We start from the raw sequence: 21,479 nt of genomic DNA, 5'->3' as shown, positions 1-21,479 counted from the left end.
GGTGAGGTAACTAATATGACCACATTCTGGTAATTAGGTTTTACACCCCGAGAATGTTAGCTATCCAGGGTCACGCTCCAGGTTATGATATATCTCAGTGTAGCACTCACTTTATTATACATACTTCGTAAAAAAAAAAAAAACAGCGTCTTATTATTATTAAGCCTCTCAACAGTAATTTAAGATCTCGTATAAAATATGTTTGCGCAGCACCGCCACGCGCTCTCTGTGCCAACCAGTTCATCAAACGATATTGAATTTTACAATTTCGGAAAAGCTAATGAAAAACAAAGCAATGTAATAATAAAGAGAGATTTCTGCGAGCTGCGCTAATCCCAACCAACCACAGCCGTGCCTGGACCCAAGATGAGGGGCTGCCGCTCGGAAACCGGATACCCAAGGAATTCCAAACACAGCGCGCAATCTAAAAACAGCTCTACCGCCTGGCATGTGCTACACGAGAGCCTGGGATTGTATTAGTTGACGCTGTTATCTGATTTTTCCCCCTTCTCTTGGCACATAGAGTTGATAAAAGCGCAGGAGAGGCCAGCACCTCCACCGGCTCGGCCCGTAAACAAATCTGCGTGTGCGGTAGGGTGTTGAGGTTAGTATGACATCTGCTGCCTGCTCGGCGATGCAACCACTCTCTTGCTCTGACGTAAGCACGTATACGTATCGAGAGATATCCAGCGAGGAATGCTTTCACTGTACATTCTTCCACCCTCTGACCAAGAATATTCTATGTGGCCTCTCTGTCTCGTGCTCGGAGCAGGGGCATTGCATGCCAAGGCTTTTCCGAGGCGCAGGCACACTAGGGCAGTGCCTGGCTGCTGGACCTCCCCACTTTGACACTGGATGTCAATATCTATGCTGGGATCGCAAAACTAGTGTGATGAAGGTCCAATGTGCCTTATGTCCCCTGAGAGAACACCAGGTCTTTCTTTGTCTTTCAAAATAAGATTTTGCTCCAATATTTACAGGGCCCGCTTTAGGTGACAGACTCTGCTATTTTGTGTGCAAAATATCAGTGGAAAGGGAACAGTGAAATAGTTTGTAGCGTGAAGTTTAAAATGACACGAGCAACGCAGAATTGAATTTGGAGACATATATAGCCACCCTCTTCGAGCCTGAGCATTTCTAATTGTGTTTTACTTCAGACTCCTTCAAGGGCTCCAGCTTTGCCCTAATGTGCTTAGAACTAATTTGTGGTCGAGCATACCAGACAGTGTAGGTGACTGCTTGTGAATAACATGTTGTGGGCTTACCAAGAACATAAAAGGGCTTAGAGCCCGCCTGTTGCTTACCATTGGTTGGCTTTACTGTCCTTCTCATTTGCCTGCTTCTTATCCAATGGCTTGCTCTGTCCATCTTTTATCTGTCCCTTCCCTGAAGTATTTCCTGCCAAGTGTACTTCTCTTCCACGCCATGCTCCGTGTTGCTCTCATTCTATGGTGTACTTCTGCCCTTCAGCCCTCCGTCATTTGCTCACCATCGTGTGCTTTTTTCCCCAGCATTGTTTTCCCTTCTATGTGCTTCTCCTACTCAGCTTCAGATTACCCTTGCTTACTGCCAACCACTTGCTTTTTCCTCCACCATATGCTCAACAGTGCTCTCTCTTGCCAGTTTACTTTTCTCAACCCCCACCCTTGCCATCCATGTTGCTTCCCCTCATTCATGCCACCCTGTTGCGTCTGCCCTTTCTCCGGCCCTCTATGTTTCTGCCATCAACCTGTGTTGGTTCTGCCCCACCGCAAACCCTGTTGACTTCTCCTCTTGTTGTTTCCCACTCACCCACTTTATAAAAATACTTTTGCTTTTATTCTTTTTATTTACATTTCCTACTTGGTTTCAGTCAGTCAATGAAAGAGGATTTGTAAAGAGCGACAATCAGCCTCGAGGGTATCCAGGCACTTGCAGGTCTCTGCAGCTCATTCGTGGGGAGGCTGTTCCAGGTTGTTGCTGCTATGTGGGAGAAGGTGTGTCCTCCACTTCTGCTTCGGTGGATGCGTGGATTGGGGGCAAGTGATATGAAGGCAGAGCATAGTCTTCTTGATGGTTGGTGGTTAATGTAGGTGGGTCCTGGGTTGTGTAGAGCTTTGTGTGCATGGGTCAGCAGCTTGAATATGCACCTCTTCTGTACAGGGAGCCAGTGGAGTTGCCTGAGGTATGGTATGATTTGGGATCATTGAAGAAGGTCGAAGAGGAGTCTGACTGCAGTGTTCTGTATGGTCTGAAGTCTTTGTAGGAGTTGGGAGCCGATTCCTACCTAGAGGGCATTGTTGTAGTCTAGTCGACTGATGATGAAGGCCTGTGTCACAGTGAGTCTCGTGTGTGGGGGTAGCCACTTTAAGATCTTACAGAGCATGTGCAGAGTGATTAAGCAGGTGGAGGAGATGGTGTTAATCTGTGATTACCTGGTGAGCCTGTTATCTATGAGGATTCTGATGTTTTTGGCATGTTCAGAGGGAGTGGGTGTAGGTCCTTGCTCTGAAGGCCACCAGGAGTCATTCCATGTGTTGCTGCTCTTGTAGAAGATCAAGAACTTCACTCTAGTTAGTGTTTATTGCAGGCAGTTTTCTTTCATCCAGTCGGCGATGCTTGTTATGCATCTGTAAAAGTTAGTTTTGGTGGTGGTGGGGGTCGTCAGTGAGTAATAGGATGAATTGGGTGTCGTCTGCATAGGAGATTATGTGGAGGCCTCTGATGATGTTGGCCAGCAGGGTCACATGTGTAGGGTGCTGAGGTATGGTTCTTGGGGGAACCCATACGTGATGTTGTTTGGTTTGGAGTTGAAAGGAAGTAGGTAATCCTCTGGGTTCATTGGGTGATAAAGGAGGTGATTCATCTAATTGCATCACCTTGGATGCTGATGTGGTGGTGTTTATTTATCAGATTGTGGTGGGATACGGTACTGAAGGCTGCTGAGAGGTCAAGGAGGATCAGGTCCTCTGTTTCCTTTTGGTCAAGGAGAGTATGTCCATGACTGCGATCAGGGCGGACTCTGTGCTGTGATTGCTGTGGAAGCTGGATTGGGAGGTGTTGAGTAGCTGGTTCTGGTCTATGTAGGTCATGAGTTGCTTGTTGATGATTTTTTCCTGTACCTTAGCTGGGAAAGAGAGCAGGGAGATTGGCCGGTGGTTTTTAAGTACACTTGGTTCTGCGGTGGGTTTTTGGAGTAGTGGTTTGACTTCAGCGTGTTTCCAAGCATCGGGGAAGGTTGTGGTGATGATGGAGGTGTTGAGTAGAGTGGTGACTTCCTGGTCGATCCTTTGGTTTCTGAGATTGAAAATGTGGGCAGGAAGGGGTTTGTGAGGTCTTCTGAGTGGATGGATTTCAGGTGGAGGCAGTGTCCTTGGTGGAAAGAAGGTCCCAGGTGATTAGTCTGTGGTTGATGTTGGTTGTGGTTGTGACGTTTCTGTCTATGAAGTCTGTAGGTGTATGTGGGGGTTCAAAGTTCCTGTACATGATTGAAATTTTGTTGTGAAAGAAATCCGCGAGGTTGTCACACAGCTTCTGTAATTGGTAAATAAAATGTATTTAACAAGCGCCAGTGTCAATTTGTAGGTGCACGGATGTGTGGTATGAACAGCTACTAAATGATGCAGGCCTCTGTGTTATAGATTTGTTTATACTTTTTTCTTTCTTTAGCAGTAGGTCCCAAAGGCACAAACTATTGGCTTTGCCAATACTTGTTCTCTACTTTGTGGTACTAAATGGGATGGGAGTGTAGAAATCCCATGAAGTGTCCCAAAGGCTACTTTCTCTAAATTTCTCAGTTCTTCCCTGTTCTCTGCAAGGTTTAGGAATGCAAAGTGAGGAATGCAAGTCTGTTTGACCTGTGGAGGTCCTAGTATTTTTAAAGTAAGTTTTTGTAGTGCCTGCCCTCTTTAAAGAGGAGATGCAGAACTCCAGAGAGCCTTCACAAATCCTGACAGGACATAGCAAATGATAACAGTGAAGGCAAGAAACGTCCTGCAAAGATACCTTACCTGGAGTAAGCCACTGTTTTTACAGGGGTCAGACAGACTAGCTTCATGTTGGAAGTAATTTTGGGAGCCTTATTCTTCAAACAGTTGGTTGATTGTTGGCAACTATGTTGTAGAGAGAAATAGTTTTCCATAGTGGTACATGATATCTGACTTTCTAAATTGGAGAGGGACTCCATTTTAAAAGCAGTAATGTAGAAAAGTGTATGAGTCTACCATTTCCTTGTGAATGCAAGACGGCCCTGTGTTGAACATTCTAGCCTTTTTTGTTTAGACTGATATTCAATGGCTTGGCTTAAAGGACCAGATGCACTAAATTATTTTATGGTCACAAACCCTGCACTACATAAAATTATAGCGTTTGCAATGGTGCTTAATTTGTAAACAAAAATGCGCCGGTGCCCAAAGCCCTCCTCTTAAACATGTGGCTGCTGCACATAAATGTGCAAACGCAGAATACTGTGGTAGAGTAATCCTGAAGCCTTCTCGGGCCTCTCTAATTCATTTACAGCCACTCCCTGTCCCTTTAGATCACTTCTTCAGCTTTCTGCTTTCTCGCATTGTGACGCTTTTTCATTTTTCTCTTCCTCTGTCTTTCCCATACATGTCTTTTGCTCGCAGTAAATGCTTGAGGCAGAAAAATAAGTGCCGGCGCTCAAAAATAAGTGCTGGTGCTCAGCATCGAAAACAACAAACACAAATTAAGGACTAGTTTGCAACACCAAAATGCTCTTGTACTACGTGCTAAACTCATTTAGCAATTTAGAACAGTCTATGAAAGGTGTGAAAGGAACTTCCTCTCCTTTTTGCGATTTCCAATGAAAGTTATCAAAGGCTTATGACTACAACTGAGGTCGCAAATCACTGAAAAGTTACAATCCCTCAAATGTGGTGGTAAGTCATTCCCAAAGGGGAAGCTGTCCCTGTTGGGCAGCTTCTCCTCTCGGTGTGTTCCTAAGCAGGAAACATTTTTTTTCAAAGCAGCACATCTTCTAAAAATATATCTTGTTCTCGTTTCAGAATGTTAACATAGGGATGGTGGTCTTCTGTTCCTAGCAGGCAGCTATCCATGTATTCATAGCCAATTTCAAATAGTGACAAGCCTAATCAATATCCAGTAGGCATGTCATTCTGTGACATCCTGAGAATCAAACTTTTGTCATGCAACCTATTAGAACAGATGTTGCATCACAAAATTACAGGCAAGTCAGAAAAAGTCAGTCCACAATTTTTACATACTATTTGTTACCTGCTTCCAACTGCGCCTCATGCCAAAATTTAAAACACCAAACGAAGTAGTCATGTTGCAGTAATAGTAGATACACTCTAGCACAGTCTCTAGTAGAACTCACTGACTCCTTGTTTTCAGTAGGAGTCAAGTTCAATGTTTGCGTAGGTACCCTAAATTTGTTATCATGTTCATTGCAAGAGGAAACGTAGTTTCAGGTCTATGTGGCAAACTCAGTACTGTTAGGAATCACTATGCAAGTAGTTTTGGCTTTTGTTTGATTGAAATAGAAGGTGGCTTTAAGTATACACAAATTGGTTGAGCAGCTAGTTGTACATTTTAGGTCTGATTCTAAGAAACAACGCTTCTTTGTTTTGGTTACATTATGATTTATAGTAGGGTTTGCAGTGAGGAACTTAAAGCACCTACATATAGAAACAATCACTAGGCCGAGGAGTATGGGTTTGATCAATGTACAACCTTCGTTTTCTAGGGATCAGTGAGTGGCTTCATGAGGATTCCATGGTGGTTACAACTTGTTCTGTCTAGTACCATTAGGGTTTCATTTTGATTGGAAACGTGAATTATTGATATTCATTTCTACATGTATTAAATATTGCAACCTATTTGAACCATCATGGCCTTTGTAGGCGTTGAGCGTGTCATGACCAACTGGCCAGGCATGTAAGTATTTTGGTTTTCTGTTTAGAGATGAGCCAGGTGTGCGTCTTCACCTCTAATAGTGAAGTTGTCTGACATACCAATAAGCACTCAGTGGTATGGTCTCCAGCCACTTGATTCAACTCCTTGTCATTTACATAATCCCTTAGTAAATGAAGAGGAAAGGAAATGTCCTGATGGTACAGCATGAGGAGCTTTTGAGAAGTGATGGCATGACCATTGGTGTGTGGAGGTTCCTGCCAGAAAACAGCTGGATTGCGACCATAGAAAGTTTAACCTTCTTCAACATTCTCATCTTTGTTCTTTCTTTCGGCTTCCTGTGTTTCTCCCCTAGCCTGAGAGACTAAAATGTTGGATAGGAAGGGGTGCTTAGGTAGTGTAGGGGGTAGGTGGGTAGAGAACTAGGTGGATCTAAAAGGAAGAGTGTAGGTGTGGTTGAGGGTCCATGGGTAGATAAGCATCTCTTCATACAAACCATACCTGGGTCATTTGAAGCATTTAGGTAAATGCTGGGGTGCCACCTTCTTACTTTACATGCTTGGTGTCTTCGGTGTAGGAGACTTGGGTGGTTACGATCAAAATTGAAGGTATATCCTTCTAAGACTTTTATTTATGGCCCTGTTCCACAACAATTTTAAAAAAACACATCATATGTTGATGTGTGAAGTCACAAGTATGTCACTCTCTATTAGTAAGACAGTCAGGTCTAGGAAGCCAGTGCTCTACCTTGACCATTTGCTGTCTGCATGGTCGCTTCAGTGCAACTTCACATTGTCTAGACCTAGCAAGGTGTGTGCCTGAGACAGTGTAAGGACTTTTTGGGTATGGTTAGATGACGCAGGTTACATGATTGCTATCTTACTCCATTCCTGGGTTGTAACCCTCAAAACATCTGCACAATATTCAAGTACTGTTTGTTAGAAGTGCTTGTTCTGTACCATAGCATGGCCAAAGACCCATATTGTATAAACTGCACACAGTGCTGTATTCAAAAGTCGTTCTGACATGACCATAGAAAAAAATATACAAGCAATTTGTCTGTATTCTGCACTTTTAAAAAGGTTATGCCTTCATACCCATTTAAGGATTGATTGGAATTTGACTCCAAGGATGAGTGTTGACTGCCTAGAAATTATTTTACACATCTCGGAAATACTCAAGGAATATTTGCCACTTCACATTCTTTTTCTGTCCCTTTAGACAATCATCCATTGTTGACTTTTTTTTATTTTTATTTCTGGACTTGTTAGCGACTATGTCAGTAAAATATCTGTAGCAGGTTGGGCTCATTAGACCCCCTTCTGCTGCAGTCTCCTCAATAAACCTTTGAAATGCTCTGATGGCATTTTCTGTACCATGGTATGGTTCTCAAGACAAATGCTCTCCTTCCCTTTACAGACCAGATGTAGTGTGAGGAGCGACAGTGCGAATTCTCCCAGCAGTGTTCTTCGAATAATTCTCATCCCGAGGGACCAGTGTTAGAAAGTAAAATAGCTGAGCATCGATGTCCATGCAATCACTGGTCGCTCTGCTTAGACTCACAACACGGATGCTAATTATTGTCAACTGTGGCAGAAGCTTTTAGTGAAATGGACACCCTACCAACTGGGACTGGGCTCGTGTCACGCAGGCTAAGCTGGCAGATGGGTATGACTTTTGAGTGCTAACCATCAGAGTTGGATTTGAACTGTCAGTATATTTTTGGTGCTATTTCTTTTCATTAGTGTTGAATACAAGGGGGAGTTGTTCACAATTTTATTTGTATAAATTCATGAAATGTAGTACTGTATGAATTTTCATGATCTTCCTATAACTTTGTGATGTGTAGTTAAAACCTTTGTCCCACCTTGTTATCCCCCATTTTCTGCTCCCGGCTGTCCCTCGTCCAGTAAACTGCAGATGGGAGCCCTTCCCCCCACCCCTGCCCATCAACATAGGACAAGCCAAAAAAAACGAATTGTTTGGGCATGCTGGTGCGGCTAGCTGGGAACCTGGGTCTCAGACTGGCAAGTAGAACCTGTCCCCTCTGTGCCCTGAGTCCTTGCAGCCCTGGGAACAGTTTCCTGCTGCAGCAAAAGGCTGCATACAGCGCCCTACACTTATATTTAAACTACGGGTAGGTATGCACACTGCATAGCTATCTTTGCATTTAAAAAGAAACGTGCAGAGTTGCTTTTCGCACCCTAAAAATAACCATGTTTTTATTTTACTTATGTTATCTTAGTGCTCAGTTATTTAATCCACTCAAGGTTGTTCAGAGGTGTGGTCGATATAGCTTCTAATAATTCCTGTAACAGGATGAAGTGAATACATTCAGCTACTAAGCAAGAAACATATCTGTGATTCATGACATTTCTTCCCATTCTCCACTCTGTAAAGAGCCATCTTCTCCAAAATAACAAACATGGCTCTGTAGAGAGCCAGCTTCAAAGCCATCTTCTCCAAAATAACAAACATGGAGCTGTAAAAAGCCAGCTTCAGAGCCATCTTCTCCAGAATAACAAACATGGAGCTGTACAGAGTCCGCTTCAGAGCCATCTTCTCCAGAATAACAAACACGGAGCTGTATAGAGCCAGCTTCTCCAGAATAGCAAACGTGGAGCTGTACAGAGTCAGCTTCTCCAGAATAACAAGCATGGAGATGTATAGAACCAGCTTCTCCAGAATAACAAACATGAAGCTGGATAGAGAAAGTTACTCCAGAATAACAAACATGGAGCGCAAACACATATATTTTTAAAGAAATGTGTGCACCTTGAGCGCCAACACATATTTTTAAAGAAAATTGTACACTTTGTGAAAGAAAGAAAAATATTTAATTTGATTATGACCTTTGACTCGGACGATGAGCTTAGAACTACCATTGGTGTAATGATGCTTCTGGTTCATGGACTTGGTAAACAAGACTCCAAAAGGGTTATCTAGATTTGTGAAATCAACTGTATAATTGTATAAAATATATTTCATCAACATTAATGTTTATATTCTCGTATAAATCAGTTTGCTAAAAACCTCTTACCTACTTTACAATGTGAAAACTGTTTTCCTATCATAAAAAGTGTTTCACTTGCTGATACATAAGAAAGGTGTGCAACAAGGAGGTTCCAATGTGGGCCACGTCTGCACTATGTTGGTTCCTCACTGGCAGAGAGTGTCTCAAAGGATGTGGTCAGGACTGGATCTGTGATGGGAAACACGAGTAGAGACTGCCATTGGAGAAGTGACAGGTACCAATATTTTGGTGGCAAGTGGAGCACTTTGTTGACAGGAAGTTCAGTGGCGCCTTTAGGATTTTTTGGGTCCCCAAGCAGGGCATTGTTGGGGCCCCTGGTTCACAACTACTTTGAATTTGTATTACCCATTTTCTGCTAATTCATTCATGCATGATACCAGACAATGTTGAAACATACGTTAATTTTTTCAGAAAAGGGGTCACCCACAAGCAGCCAAAATATGCCTTGGCTGGGCCCTAAAATCCTTATGATAACACTGGATAGTGAGAGAGTTTGAGGTGGAGGTAGGCAAAGAGAAGGAAATACGTTGAAAAAGAGGTGATATAGAGATAGAAATCACTTCCCAGGGTGGCCCTTGGAAGATGGCGGGCTTGGGCAATTGCCCTCTTTTTAAAATGCCTCTGGTAAGTGGGGTTATGCAGTACTTTGTGAGGCTCAGCATTGACATGGCATGAGCAGGGCGAGGGCGAGTTTGTCTGTAAGCAAGCGTGGGTTTGTTGGTGCGCTTCCTCTGTGCCTTCTGATGAAATCCCTTGTACTGTCTTTGTGCTTTTTGGTTGGCGGTGGTAAGTTAGTCTGTGCCTAAATAATCCTGAAGGCATGCTTTTTCAGTATGCCGCACACACTCAAGAGGTCAAAGGTGAGCCAAGGACCTGTGTCTTTCCTGCACTGGACTTCTCATCTACATCTATTGAACTTTCACCAAGTTGCTCCATCGGTGATGCATACATAGCATTCAAGAATCAACAAGTAATTCAGACAGAGCTTCGTGCACTGCTCTCGAATAGCAGTTGCCACTATCACCCTATTTAACCTCAGTTTGCGTCCTCTAAAGGTTGAGTTGGTGGGATTTAAAGTATTGCCTTGCATGTCAGGTCAAATGCCCCCAACCAGCATGTATCCTCTTTGCCATCTTGTTGGCTGCAAGTGCACGTATAATCCCACAACAGCCTGCCTCTACCTTTGATTGTTAACAACAAACATTATGATGGAGCTGTTGCTTCATATTGTTCTCTTTCCCTTCGGTTGCTCGAGATTGGTTTACTGATGACGAAACCGGAAGCTGCCTACATTACGCTTCAACGGTCTCTAAGACTTGCTGAGCTCACTCCCTGCAGCCTCTCAAGAGACGGAAGGCTTTAGGTCCTGTTTCCCTTGACTGTAAACAAAGGGTGCCTGCATTGTCCAGTCTCACGTGTCTGCTTCAAGGCCTCACCACCAATCCAAACAAATATTGGACGCGTTTTCTGGCAGTGGAAGTGTGCTCTGTGTAACACAGCGAGGTGTTTTAGCACAGATAGCCGTTGTTTAAACACAGGCTGCCTAAAAGCCTGTTTTTGTGGTCCTCGGAGGGTGGCTTCCTTCAGAACGCCTTCTGGACTGTCTCATGGAAAACAGGAGTGCCTGTCTAATACAACCTTCTGCTTCCAACGCGTAAAGTCCCCGGGGTCTGTCCAGTTCTCGCAAGTCCGAAAGCTGGAATGCATCTCTTCAAGTTTTCTTTTTTTTCCTTCTCCTCAGGAAACATTTGCGCTAAGCAATTCCAGGGGGCGACGGAGGGACGGGGATGGGGGAGCGAAAGGCGCGATGGTTCGTTGTCAGTCAGACGTCCGCGTCTCCGTGGACTTCAGTGGTTTTACTAGCAGGGTTCATGATGGGCCTGTGTCAGGAGGGAGCGGCGAGTTAAGGGATGGCGTGATAGATTGGGCTAAAAGGCGTAGAAAAAAGCTCTCAGATCGTGTGTAAGTAAACATGAAAAATAGGTTTATTTCGATTCCAGATGGTTGTATTACCGGTCAGTAATACGGGTTAGTATAAAATTCGCGGTAAACGTAATATTCTACATACTTCCAACAACTGTGCCGCTTGCAATCACGTTGCAGGGTTCCCGCGTGGTTTCTTTTCCTCAGGTAATCTGAGCTGCTCTGTTCTTTGTTCAAGGGGGGGGGGGGGGGGGGTGGGGGGGGGGGGCGCTACGTAATACTCAAATACACAGTCACATGCGCAAATGAGCGTTGTTCTTGGGGCGCAAATGCTGACGGAGAGCTCGTGCTCTCGGCAGATTTGGTTAAACTAGACACAGTTTGGTCCACAACGCCTGTAGGACGCATGAGATATGACTTGACGCCTGATGTTTCCTCATAGGTTGACGAGGGTTGGCAATATGGTACAGAAGCTGGACGGAGAACCCCACTCCTTCCTGTGAGTAGGACGCCAGTGTGGTCACGCAGCATGCATCAGACCGAAAAGAACCGCCAAGAAATTAAAGACAAGGAAAGAGTTGATTGGTGAATTGAATTCCACCTGTGAAGCTCGGACGTCAGTGTAGCCCATCCTTATCATGCCTGGACCCCAGCCCTGTCATAGAAAGACATCACACACACACCACACACAGCTTTTGCTGTGTCTACTAAGGTGATACGCATACTAACAAATGGCAGGCGTCCATTTCTGCAGTCACTAGTGTGTAACAAAGTCAGGAAGAAAGCAACATTTAACATGGCCAAGAGGCAACAAAACCAGCAGAAGGAATCTGGTGATACCTCTGTGAGCATCATTAGTGAGACCTAGACTGGAGTGTCAGGTCTAGTTCTGTCTGCTAACACATTACTTACTGCAGCTAGCTTTGTGAAAGGATTCTATTGATTTGTGTATTTCTGAGGTGTGTTGACTTCCAATCTGTGGCTTCTGCTGAGTGACCTTGGTAGCATTGGGGGAGCCAGGATTTTGTAGCACTAGATTGTGGCAACAAATTCCTCCTGGGTCTCCTCTCTGCCTCACAAAACTCTTTAGTATATTCCTCCTTTTTTCCTCTGGCTATTTATCTTTTCCAAACTCATTTTCACTTCTCTCTGATCATCAAATGGGCCTGGTCTCAGGCTTCCAGCTACAAAGCGACCATAGGTTCTCCTCATCCTTCTTACATTGTATAGTTAAGTTGCTTTTCCACTCCGGCACCCAAGCACTGCCAATATAGACGCTGCTTCAATATCCTAAACCTATATCCGCCTGTTAAAGATCCAAGTAGTTTTCCTCTCTTATGTGCAAAAAACAGGAACACTCGTCTCCTAAGTCTAAAAGTGACGATCAACCAGAGCACCTCTCCAAATACCACCTCCTTCAATAACATCTCTCCATCCCCATTGACTTCCAAGGCTAGCATTGTGTGCACTGTGATCACATCAAAGATAAGTAATGGGTGTCCAGCATGCCCCCTTTCATCCAACGGAACTAACACTTTTGTGGTCTTGCCTACCAGGCTGCACAAGTTGACTTGTTGCTGAAAACGTATTGTGAATTTATAGCGGGCTTCCAGCCCACCCATTGCTTACTATTGGTTGACTTTGTCACTGTTATTTGCTTGCTTCTTTTTCTATGGCTTGCCTTCCTCTTCTTGTGTTTGTCCCTCCCCTGGAGTATGTACTCTGCAATCTTTAACTTATATCCTTCCACTGCTCATCACTAACTACTTTCTTTTTCATTCTGTAACGCATGTGTGCATGTGTTTTCTAGCTCTCTCATGTCCTCCTTCCTCCCCTCAATTATCTACACCATGTGTTGTTGCTACTCATTTATCCCAGCTTCTCTGAAAAATCACAGGACTAGGGATATTTTTGCTGGGGTACGAACGAAGAGCAGACTCAAAGGGTTGTCTTGTTTCATCTCCTGTATTTCACATATTGCGTGGAAGCACTAGCTTTGGTGCAGAAACGCTTTTATGGCACTGGATGAAGGACCGTTTTCTGCACTGAGTTGGCATCTAAGGCAAAAAGTGTACTTAGCATGGCACCTGTCCTGGAGGGCCACACATCTGCTACCTGAGCTGCTACTCGTGGAAGATAAATTATGGCTATGCACATTTCCCTTTCCATTCTTGCACATGCTTATGCCTTTTTAATTGTTTTCAATGTTTCCGGAGTGAAAAGTATTAAAAAAATAAACCATGCCATTTATACAGATTGACCAATTGAAAATATTGAATTTAATGTACAGTTTTGAGATACCAAAACATATATATGCTTTCCCTCCTTTATTTTTTTTTTATTTTTTATTTTTTTTTTTTTTTTTACTTTACAACAGTACTTTACAGGCAAACAAGGGCAAAGTCAACAGATTGGCACTCCAATTTTAAAAACAAGACCTGCTGGATTTGCCAATGCTTGTTGTTATCAAGCTGCCGTTAACTTTCTATGTACACCTCGCTATGAACGCTAAAAAAAATTCTGTTTGTGAATGTCCACAAATAAGTACATACCAAATACCTTAAAGAACAGCGGTCACTAGAACGAGCTGGAAGATTCTTTTATATGTAACTTGATTATAAGCATGTGATCAAAGCGAGAAGTAGTCACTGAAAGCATGGGCAGTGTCAGTCCCACCCCTGGGCCACGCACATATGGTCCTGCAGCTCCCAAGCTTGTCAAACCCAAATTACTTAGACACGCCGCAGAGAAGCTTCTACATCCTGCTTTGTTTAGTTAGACTCTCACTGGCAGCTGGCCTGCTGACCACAGCTACAGCTTCCTGGCACCTCAATGGCTCCTTGCAAACTCGCTTTTTGGCCCTGGGTCTTGCTGTGTGGTGTCCCGGGCACTGACTGAGATGCTTGGCGATGCATGCAGTTTAAGGAACTAGCAGAGGGCGAATCTGGGGATGTCTGTTTATCTTCTGTTGAGATATGATGTGAGGCAGCTGCATGTGATGTGCACGGTTTCCTTCATATTTAGACGAAGGGAGAGGGGCCCGGAATGGGTTGTGCAACGGATGTGCTCAGTGGCCTTTTTTAGTAACTGGTTTGAGTCATGGGGTGTGATGAAATTGCTCTACAGCCTTGTAGGCGTCTCACTGACTTCATGTAAATGGTTTCTTCGTACTTAACTGTTGTTTGTTTTTGTTACACGTATATTTAATTTTTTTGTTTTCTTCTCTTTAGACGCGGTCCCCTGGAACCACCCGAGTACCTTGCTGGACCTCGAGTGTACAAAGAAAGAGAGCTTCCATACTACCCAGGAATTCAGCCTGTCGCCCATAGCTCTAAGGGCACGTATCCACGACCCCCTGATATGAAGGTATCCGACTATCGCTATCCTCCGTATGGCCCACCGCCACAAGCAAAGGGTCCCCTACGGCAGGATGTACCACCCTCGCCTCCTCAACCTCACCGAGCACCACTTTACAATGACGTGGGTAGAGTCCCACGCCCCCGAGGAGCCAGCCCAGACCAGTATCACTACCGGTCCCAGGACCCAAGACACAAGAACCCAATGACGGCAGCAGTATAAATAGAGCCAGACACTCCTGGGCTAGAGGCATGCTCTGGGAAGGTGGCATTCTGAGATAAACTGGACATTTTCAGGCAATGTCACCTCCACATACGAAATCAACTCAACTGGAAACAAGACCCGCACAGCTTACTAAGCATTCCTTCTCCATTAAAGACTCTGAACTAACTAAAGAGTCCACAGTGGACTAAAAGGAGAAGCAGAATAATATGTTGAAATTGTGGTGAAGCACATCATCTGTGGTCATTTGAAATAGAATGTGGATGAAATAGTCACGGTCTGTAATGCTATTGTTCAAGGGTACTAATAGATATTGCAGTTCGGTCCGTCGCACCACTCTTCTCTTTTGCACTGAACATATGACTTTATAATTTAAGTTCTAAAGGTAGGATTCAATTTAGAACAAGGCTCTTGCCTGGATGTGCGTTTCCTATCAGAACTTCCTCTGCTAAAGTACATGCTCCACTGGGGGAGAGACAGGCAGAGACACAAACATACACAAAACAAGGCATACAAAACACACAGAGCAGTTTCTCCACTGATTCAACCTGCAAGAGCCTCCGCACCATACAGCTAAACCTGTGCAGATAGATTGACAAGGCCTAAATCTTTGACTGCAGACGAATTAAGCTGCTGAATGACAAGTGCCAATCAATAAACCCAAGGAATTGCATGTATCAAGTACTTACAATAGCAAAACCTTAGGCACAGTTGTTTCTTAAGCTTTGGCGTCATAATCTGTCAGTATAGATCTGTTAAATTGAAAGTACCGGATCCTTTGGGGAAAAAAGCACCGACAGAGAGGGGTATCTCCTTTCTGAGAGTGTGAAGACACATGGTCTATTGGGATATGTTGGTACAGTGCCTATACATTTTTCATTCTTACAACTAAAAGCCTTATACTGTGAAAATGGTATATATTTCCAAAGTGGGCCAAATGTTGTTACTCTGTGTGTGGCATAATAATTTTTGGAAGGAAGTAAGGGTGGGTTTGATGTAAAAAAAAAAAACAAAAAAAAAAAAAAAGTGACTCTTACTGCTTTGATGAAATGGAGTTTTCCTGCACCTGTCATTGAGAGCTCGACCTTCTAGGGGCAATGGCTTGATCAATACAAAGTCTTAGTAGGAGTGAGACGTACAGCAAGACGCTACACCTCAAGTGCTCTCTCTCTCTTTCTAAGTTTTCTGTTGACTCTCACTGTGATTGGTTCTTCTGTTACGTTATCTCTATTATGTTTGGAGCTTTTTGTCGCAAAGTGAATTGTCTCCAGGTGCAATTCACCATTTTAGACATGCCACATAGCAGAAAATACCTATGCCGGTGTGCTAGGGCACAGCTATGTATACTGTAAAAAGAATGGACAGATTTGTCATATTCATTGGTGTCCTTGTCCCAAAAAACAGGAATCATACTGGTTTTTTTTTAAAGAGAAGTTGGCTGAGCAAAGTGTTGCAGTGTTTGTGTAAAGGAATATTTTCTCGTAGAGATGACTGAGGAGAGGGTCCATGCCAACCAGGTACATGTATGGTAGTCAGTGGATTTCAGGATGTAATCCTAACCGTCGTGGGTAGTGAGCGGAGACATAAAGGTATGAAGCAAACAATTTCTCAATTTCCAAGAAAGCCATGAGCTGGTTGGCTGCATCGTTGAGTGGTTAGGAGTTGCGATGATGCATGGATGGGCATATAGTGTGTTGGATAGTCTAGTTGACATGAATTAGGGAATCAGAATCTTTTGGTACTGATTGGGGGAGGCAGATAGTATGAGCATGTAGAGTTCTCCAATTGGAAGAAATCTCCCTTGATAACTGAGAATTAATTCCGCTATCTTAGTAAAGATGGAGGTCGATTGCCGATTTCCTATATGTTATAGGGTACTGAAAATAGTAAGTTGATAGATTCTACTGCCTCAAACGCAGAACACTAGTCTACTTTCTCCTATGTGGCTGCTACAAAACCGTCAGACATCTGGGCATCAACTTTGCATGTGTTACTGAGACACAAAGAGCGCAGGTACCATGCAGGTTTGCTCGTGGGTCACGTGAAATTATTCCCATTAGCTGTGATATTTTGTTCATTTCAGTTACAGCTTTCAACCCTGACAGCTAGTGTGCGTACGCGGTCACCGCGCTCTATCTCATAATTTTGCTTTTCTTCTCATCTCCCATTTCCCATATCTCTTGGAGCTGGTGGCTTGTTTGCTTAATATTAGTCCTCATTGAGGGAGAGATTTTCAGCCTTTGATATTACTGAATACACATTAGCGTGCAAAACAGCTGCCATGCTTAGGTGGGCCCTGGAAAATGAATAGAAATGTCTTACAAGAGAACATTAAGTGGACCATGCGAAATTAATAAAAAGAAGACATGCGTCTGTTCATTTACATATGTATACCGCATAGACCTCTTATGCCCACCGTCATCACTAATTGACTGCATTTCGCTCTGAATTTCACAGTGCCTTCCCTCAGAATAATCTATAGAGTTTGACAATCCGCACATACGGAGCTGCATCATTACGCTTCTTTAATAGTCGCCTCACCTAGTACGTGTTTATTAGAGCTTCGTGTGACCGCACATCTACAGACACGGGTGTTTTCTTTCAACAAGTTTATTTTTATAGCTGATGCTTATTTCACTCGGAATTTATAGCACAATCAGTGCAGATTGTGACTCTGTTTTCCATCCAAGTTGTTGCTCACTTACACAAAAGGACGGATATGATCTTTGTCCTACTTCACTTACTTACAGCTAGAAAGAAAAATACCCCACCATCCCTAATCTCAAACATGTGCCTGCAAATGGACCCTCACGCTTGCTGATGACCTTTGGCACACAGCATGGTCCAATCAGAAACTAGTAAGACCCACTGACCTCTCGGTGCAGCTCCATGATAGGTCCCTGCTGTGGTTGAGAGGCACCGTGCAGTTCAGGAAACCTGCTGCTTGAATTGTAAACGTAATCTTTTCTACCCCGAGCAGTCGCTGCTTTTGGTTCACCATTGTTAGGTAGCAGGACCTACAGGATTGTTTTGGGGCTTGGTTACAGTCTTAAGGACACCCCTAACACAACATTTACATTTATACACGGCATAAGACAAGATAACCTTTTCCAGTGGTGGTTGATGGCTTGATTTGTAGGACAGCAGCACACTCAACAACCTCAGAAGTAAGCAGCCTCAAGGAAATGTAGCGCTGGCATACATGCACATTTTATGTTGCAAACACAGTCCTTCCTGGTGCGGCACCTCTTGATAAAGAACAGGCTTTAGAAAGCTCATAGTAAAACAATGAGATTATCTAATCTATACACACTGAACAGACCCTTTTCAAACTACATTTATTCCAGTACTAGAGTCCGACCTAAAGCGCAGAACCCAGAGTTCTCAACGATTTCGGTAACAGGGAGCAAGAGTGACAAAGAACCATTTTAATAAAATGTGGAATAATTAAGCTCAAGACAGTGGCAGAGTGCATGAAGCTTCACATATTGGAAATGGTGGCAAAGAAGTACTCACAAGCCAGTGTTTTTTTTCTATACGCGCACAACTATACGCTCAGTTTTCATATGGAATATGATATCAGTTGAGGAAGAGTCTGATTCCTTCTAACAAAGGTACGAGTACTCACCTCCCTCCATATACCATACTGAGATTGGCCAATGGGCTGTCTTTGGATAGAAGCCACAGCATGCACCTGGATCCTGAAATGACACTCCTGGAAGATGCGCTCGTGACTTCACTGTGGTATTAAACTTTGCCTCATTAGTGGTTCAGGGGGATGGCTTATGTTCTGTGTTTTTCATGAAAACAGTTCACTTTATCAGAGGCTAATTGATTGGCTGTGGAAATGTAGAATCTCTGTTGGCCTCTGTTCACTCTTTCTTGGGCGTGACATGGCTTGGGTCTGCACCCGCATCACTTACCCCCTCCATTGGCATCCTTTCTGTTAGCACACACTACTCACCTGCTAGCAGAGCATGGATGACGGAATGAATGACTTACCTGTAATGTGCACAACTTCCACTAATGTCTCCTGACGACCATATTGCACAACGCTAAATATAACTTTATGCCCTCACAAAAATACTTTTAGATATTCATTCTTCAAGGTGTATCATTATATTTTTCCTCCCTTTTAGGGTGCTTAAGATTTCTTGCATACTCCTGCCAGCTGGCTTTGAACAGAGAGGCCTTGAGTGCTTTCCAGGACTGGTAAGAGCCAGTCTCCTTGGTGTTTTTGTTATTTCGAGTGTCACAGCTGTCCCCACAGTAGCGAGAAGCGCCTTTCTCCAGAACACGCTCTCCTGAATTGGGGCATCATGTTGGAGTCTGTCAAACTCACTGCACATTGGGACTCTTATTGAAGGGTATCCGTCAGGGTGCCAGGGTTGCCTTGGTGATTGCATGATACTGCACTCGCATATTTAACCATTGGTAGCATTATGAGGGATGGTGTAGAGTCATCCTTTTCAGTTCCTTTGCCACTTTGTGTCAGTACCTATTTATGGGTGACTTGCAGTTTGTTGTCTGTTTCATTACTCACAATAACCCAGGGGTGGTAGAATGACAGTGGGTGTAATCGCTGTAGCCATTTGCCATGGAGGATTGAATAAAAATCCTGTGCTTTACGTTGTTTTGTATATGTTAGTTGGATAATTTTTTTTTACCTATGTGAAACAGTATTTAAAGTATAGAAGCTAAATCTCGCTCCTTTATTGTTTCTCACATGATCTTTTCACAACGTGAGCAGATTTATTTGCAAATCGATACAGCGTTTTATCAGTACAGTCCTAAGATGGAGAAACATTGTTAGTGTCAGGGAACACAAAATCAAGGGAAATTAGTAAAAAATGTCCAGAAGGTGTTTTGAGTTTTTAGAAGGGTTACCTAGTTACTATTTCCATGTATCTTCATTGAGCCGGCTACTATCATAGTAATAGTCCCATTCATACATCTTCTAAACCCATCCTTTCTTTGACCACTACCCCTGCTCTTACTAGATACAAATGGCCTATTGCTATAACTTTCATACTAAGATATGTTGAAGTTATTGTCTTCAGCTTCTTTGTGTAGTCCAGGCGATGCAGCGTACAGCATCCTATTCTGTCCTCCATCGCAACACACTGGATTCTCAAAAGGAGAAACTTCACTTCTGTCCTGAGAATCAACGTGCTCTTTGTTTGCTGCTTGTCAGCTTCCTGACTTGACTTTCCTAAGTCTAGGTGCCACCAGTAGAGCTTCTTGGATAGAGTACACTGTTCTAGATGGAATATATGATCTAAACTTCTTACTCAGAAACTTGGGTTTTTATGGAAATATCACCTGTTGTGCCATACAGAAAATCTTACTATTCGCTTGGCTGCCTTTTGTTTCACTACTTTGTAATAGTGATTGTTACTCTATCTGGAGCACTGATTTTGGCTCAGCCAGTCTTATGGTTCTTAATGGGGGCCTTCCTGAGTTAAAAAAAAGTATGGAACAGAGTCAAGACGGTGTTTGTGTCTGTGTGGGGAGATAACAGTGGGTGCCCAACATCTTTATACCCACATGCTCCTGGGCATTAACCGCTGTCAACTGCCTGTAGGAGTTTTTGTGTTTTGAACTCAGTCCTAAAATTGCATGTCATGCTAACTGAAGGTAATGCACCAGCCTATGGCAATAACGTCTAATTGACTATGGAAGAAGACACCAGCAAACAAATTGTATATGTAATACAAAAAATGTGTAAACTCATTATAATGCTTTCAACTTACACATGTCAATTATGTTTCAGTTGGATATGTTATAAAGCTTCCTGCAAGTATGATCAAAAGGTTTTTTAGAAGAACCTTTTCGAAAGCTACAAGCAAAACAAGTAAATTACATTATTAGTGTCTGCTTGGAGTGTATATGATACCTTTTGCTGGATCAGTAAAGGACGTAAATATGAATGGAATCATGTGTGTAGTGTACTTGATGCAATGTGAAGAGTGGATCAGAGTTGTCCCCCTAAATTACAATATTGATCCAATAGGCATACCGAAGGATTCCATAATCGACATTGCTGGATGTTTCTTTTTCTTTGACAATTATTATAATTCATGATCTTTGGTGATTTACTCATCATTGTTTTCCCTGTGACAGTGGACAGCTGTGTAATATAGTGTTTAGGATGCATATAAAAATAGAAGTATGTTAGAGAAGTTTACACATACAATTAAAAGAAGCACTATAGGAAAGCAATTATCAATTGAATCGGTCTTTCTTGTGTTGGCTCTGGTGGCCTTTTAATCATTTTAGCATGAAAGATGTCCTCTTGCAGTGAAGCATCTGTCCCTAGATAACACTGCATTAAGCCTCAGACTTTGCTAAGGTACTTGCTGTGTTCTGTGTCTTCCTTTCTAACACATGGGTGGTTTGTGTACTTTGTTTTAGGGTTATAGTAAAATCTTGGGATATAACATTGCTGGTAGATTTATGGTCTTTGTAGGAACCTAAGAGGTGCCTTAGTTGGTGTTGCGCCCAGTGCAAGTGAATCAGTTTTCACTATGTACATCTGAAAAATTGCCACGGCCAGCTGCTCTCAGGATTGGCGAGGAAACCTCTTAGAAATAGCAGACTGCGTCCAAATGACATGGTTTTAATTGATTTAATAAGTGGAACTTATAAAAGCTGCATCCTTATGCTTTAAAAAAATCTTCTGTTTGGATTCAGAAAACAATCTCTGAGAAAGTGTGAGTAATGATATGGCCTCACTTTTGCAACATCCCATTCTGGCTACAAGTCCTCTGGGTTCCTCTGCCCCATTCCTAGTTATTATCGCGTGGCAACTGGGTGAGCAGGTAAACCACTGTATGATTTCTTTTTTTTAATGTTTTGTTGTTTTTTATTCGTAAATGTCTTGAACTAGGCTATCAGCTACCACTGAAATGCTGGGCTTCCATTGGATCATTCTCCTTTTCTCCGCTGATATCATACAGCATTTGTCATGTGGTTTTAGACAGAAATATAGGTTTTATAGTCGGATGCGGTTCAACAGAATTGAGTGATATGTATGTTCACATATATTTTTCTACTCACGTTTTGTATT

The 21,479-nt window shown here is 43.1% G+C and overlaps 1 protein-coding gene across 2 annotated transcripts in view; it reads left to right on the top strand.

Moving 5' to 3' along the window:
• Positions 1–20,724, top strand: part of PARD3B (par-3 family cell polarity regulator beta) — a 2,030,765-nt gene extending 2,010,041 nt beyond the window's left edge. For both annotated transcript variants that reach the window (XM_069225990.1, XM_069225989.1), the window contains one exon: positions 14,062–20,724. In XM_069225990.1, the coding sequence (XP_069082091.1) occupies positions 14,062–14,410 (349 nt within the window). In that variant the 3' untranslated portion in view covers positions 14,411–20,724. The remainder of the gene's footprint in view (positions 1–14,061) is intronic.
• The last annotated feature ends 755 nt before the right edge of the window (positions 20,725–21,479 follow it).

This window comes from Pleurodeles waltl, chromosome 3_1 (assembly GCF_031143425.1).
Source record: "Pleurodeles waltl isolate 20211129_DDA chromosome 3_1, aPleWal1.hap1.20221129, whole genome shotgun sequence".
In the NCBI taxonomy this organism is placed as follows: domain Eukaryota; kingdom Metazoa; phylum Chordata; class Amphibia; order Caudata; family Salamandridae; genus Pleurodeles; species Pleurodeles waltl.
This window is presented reverse-complemented; position numbering and strand designations above follow the sequence as displayed.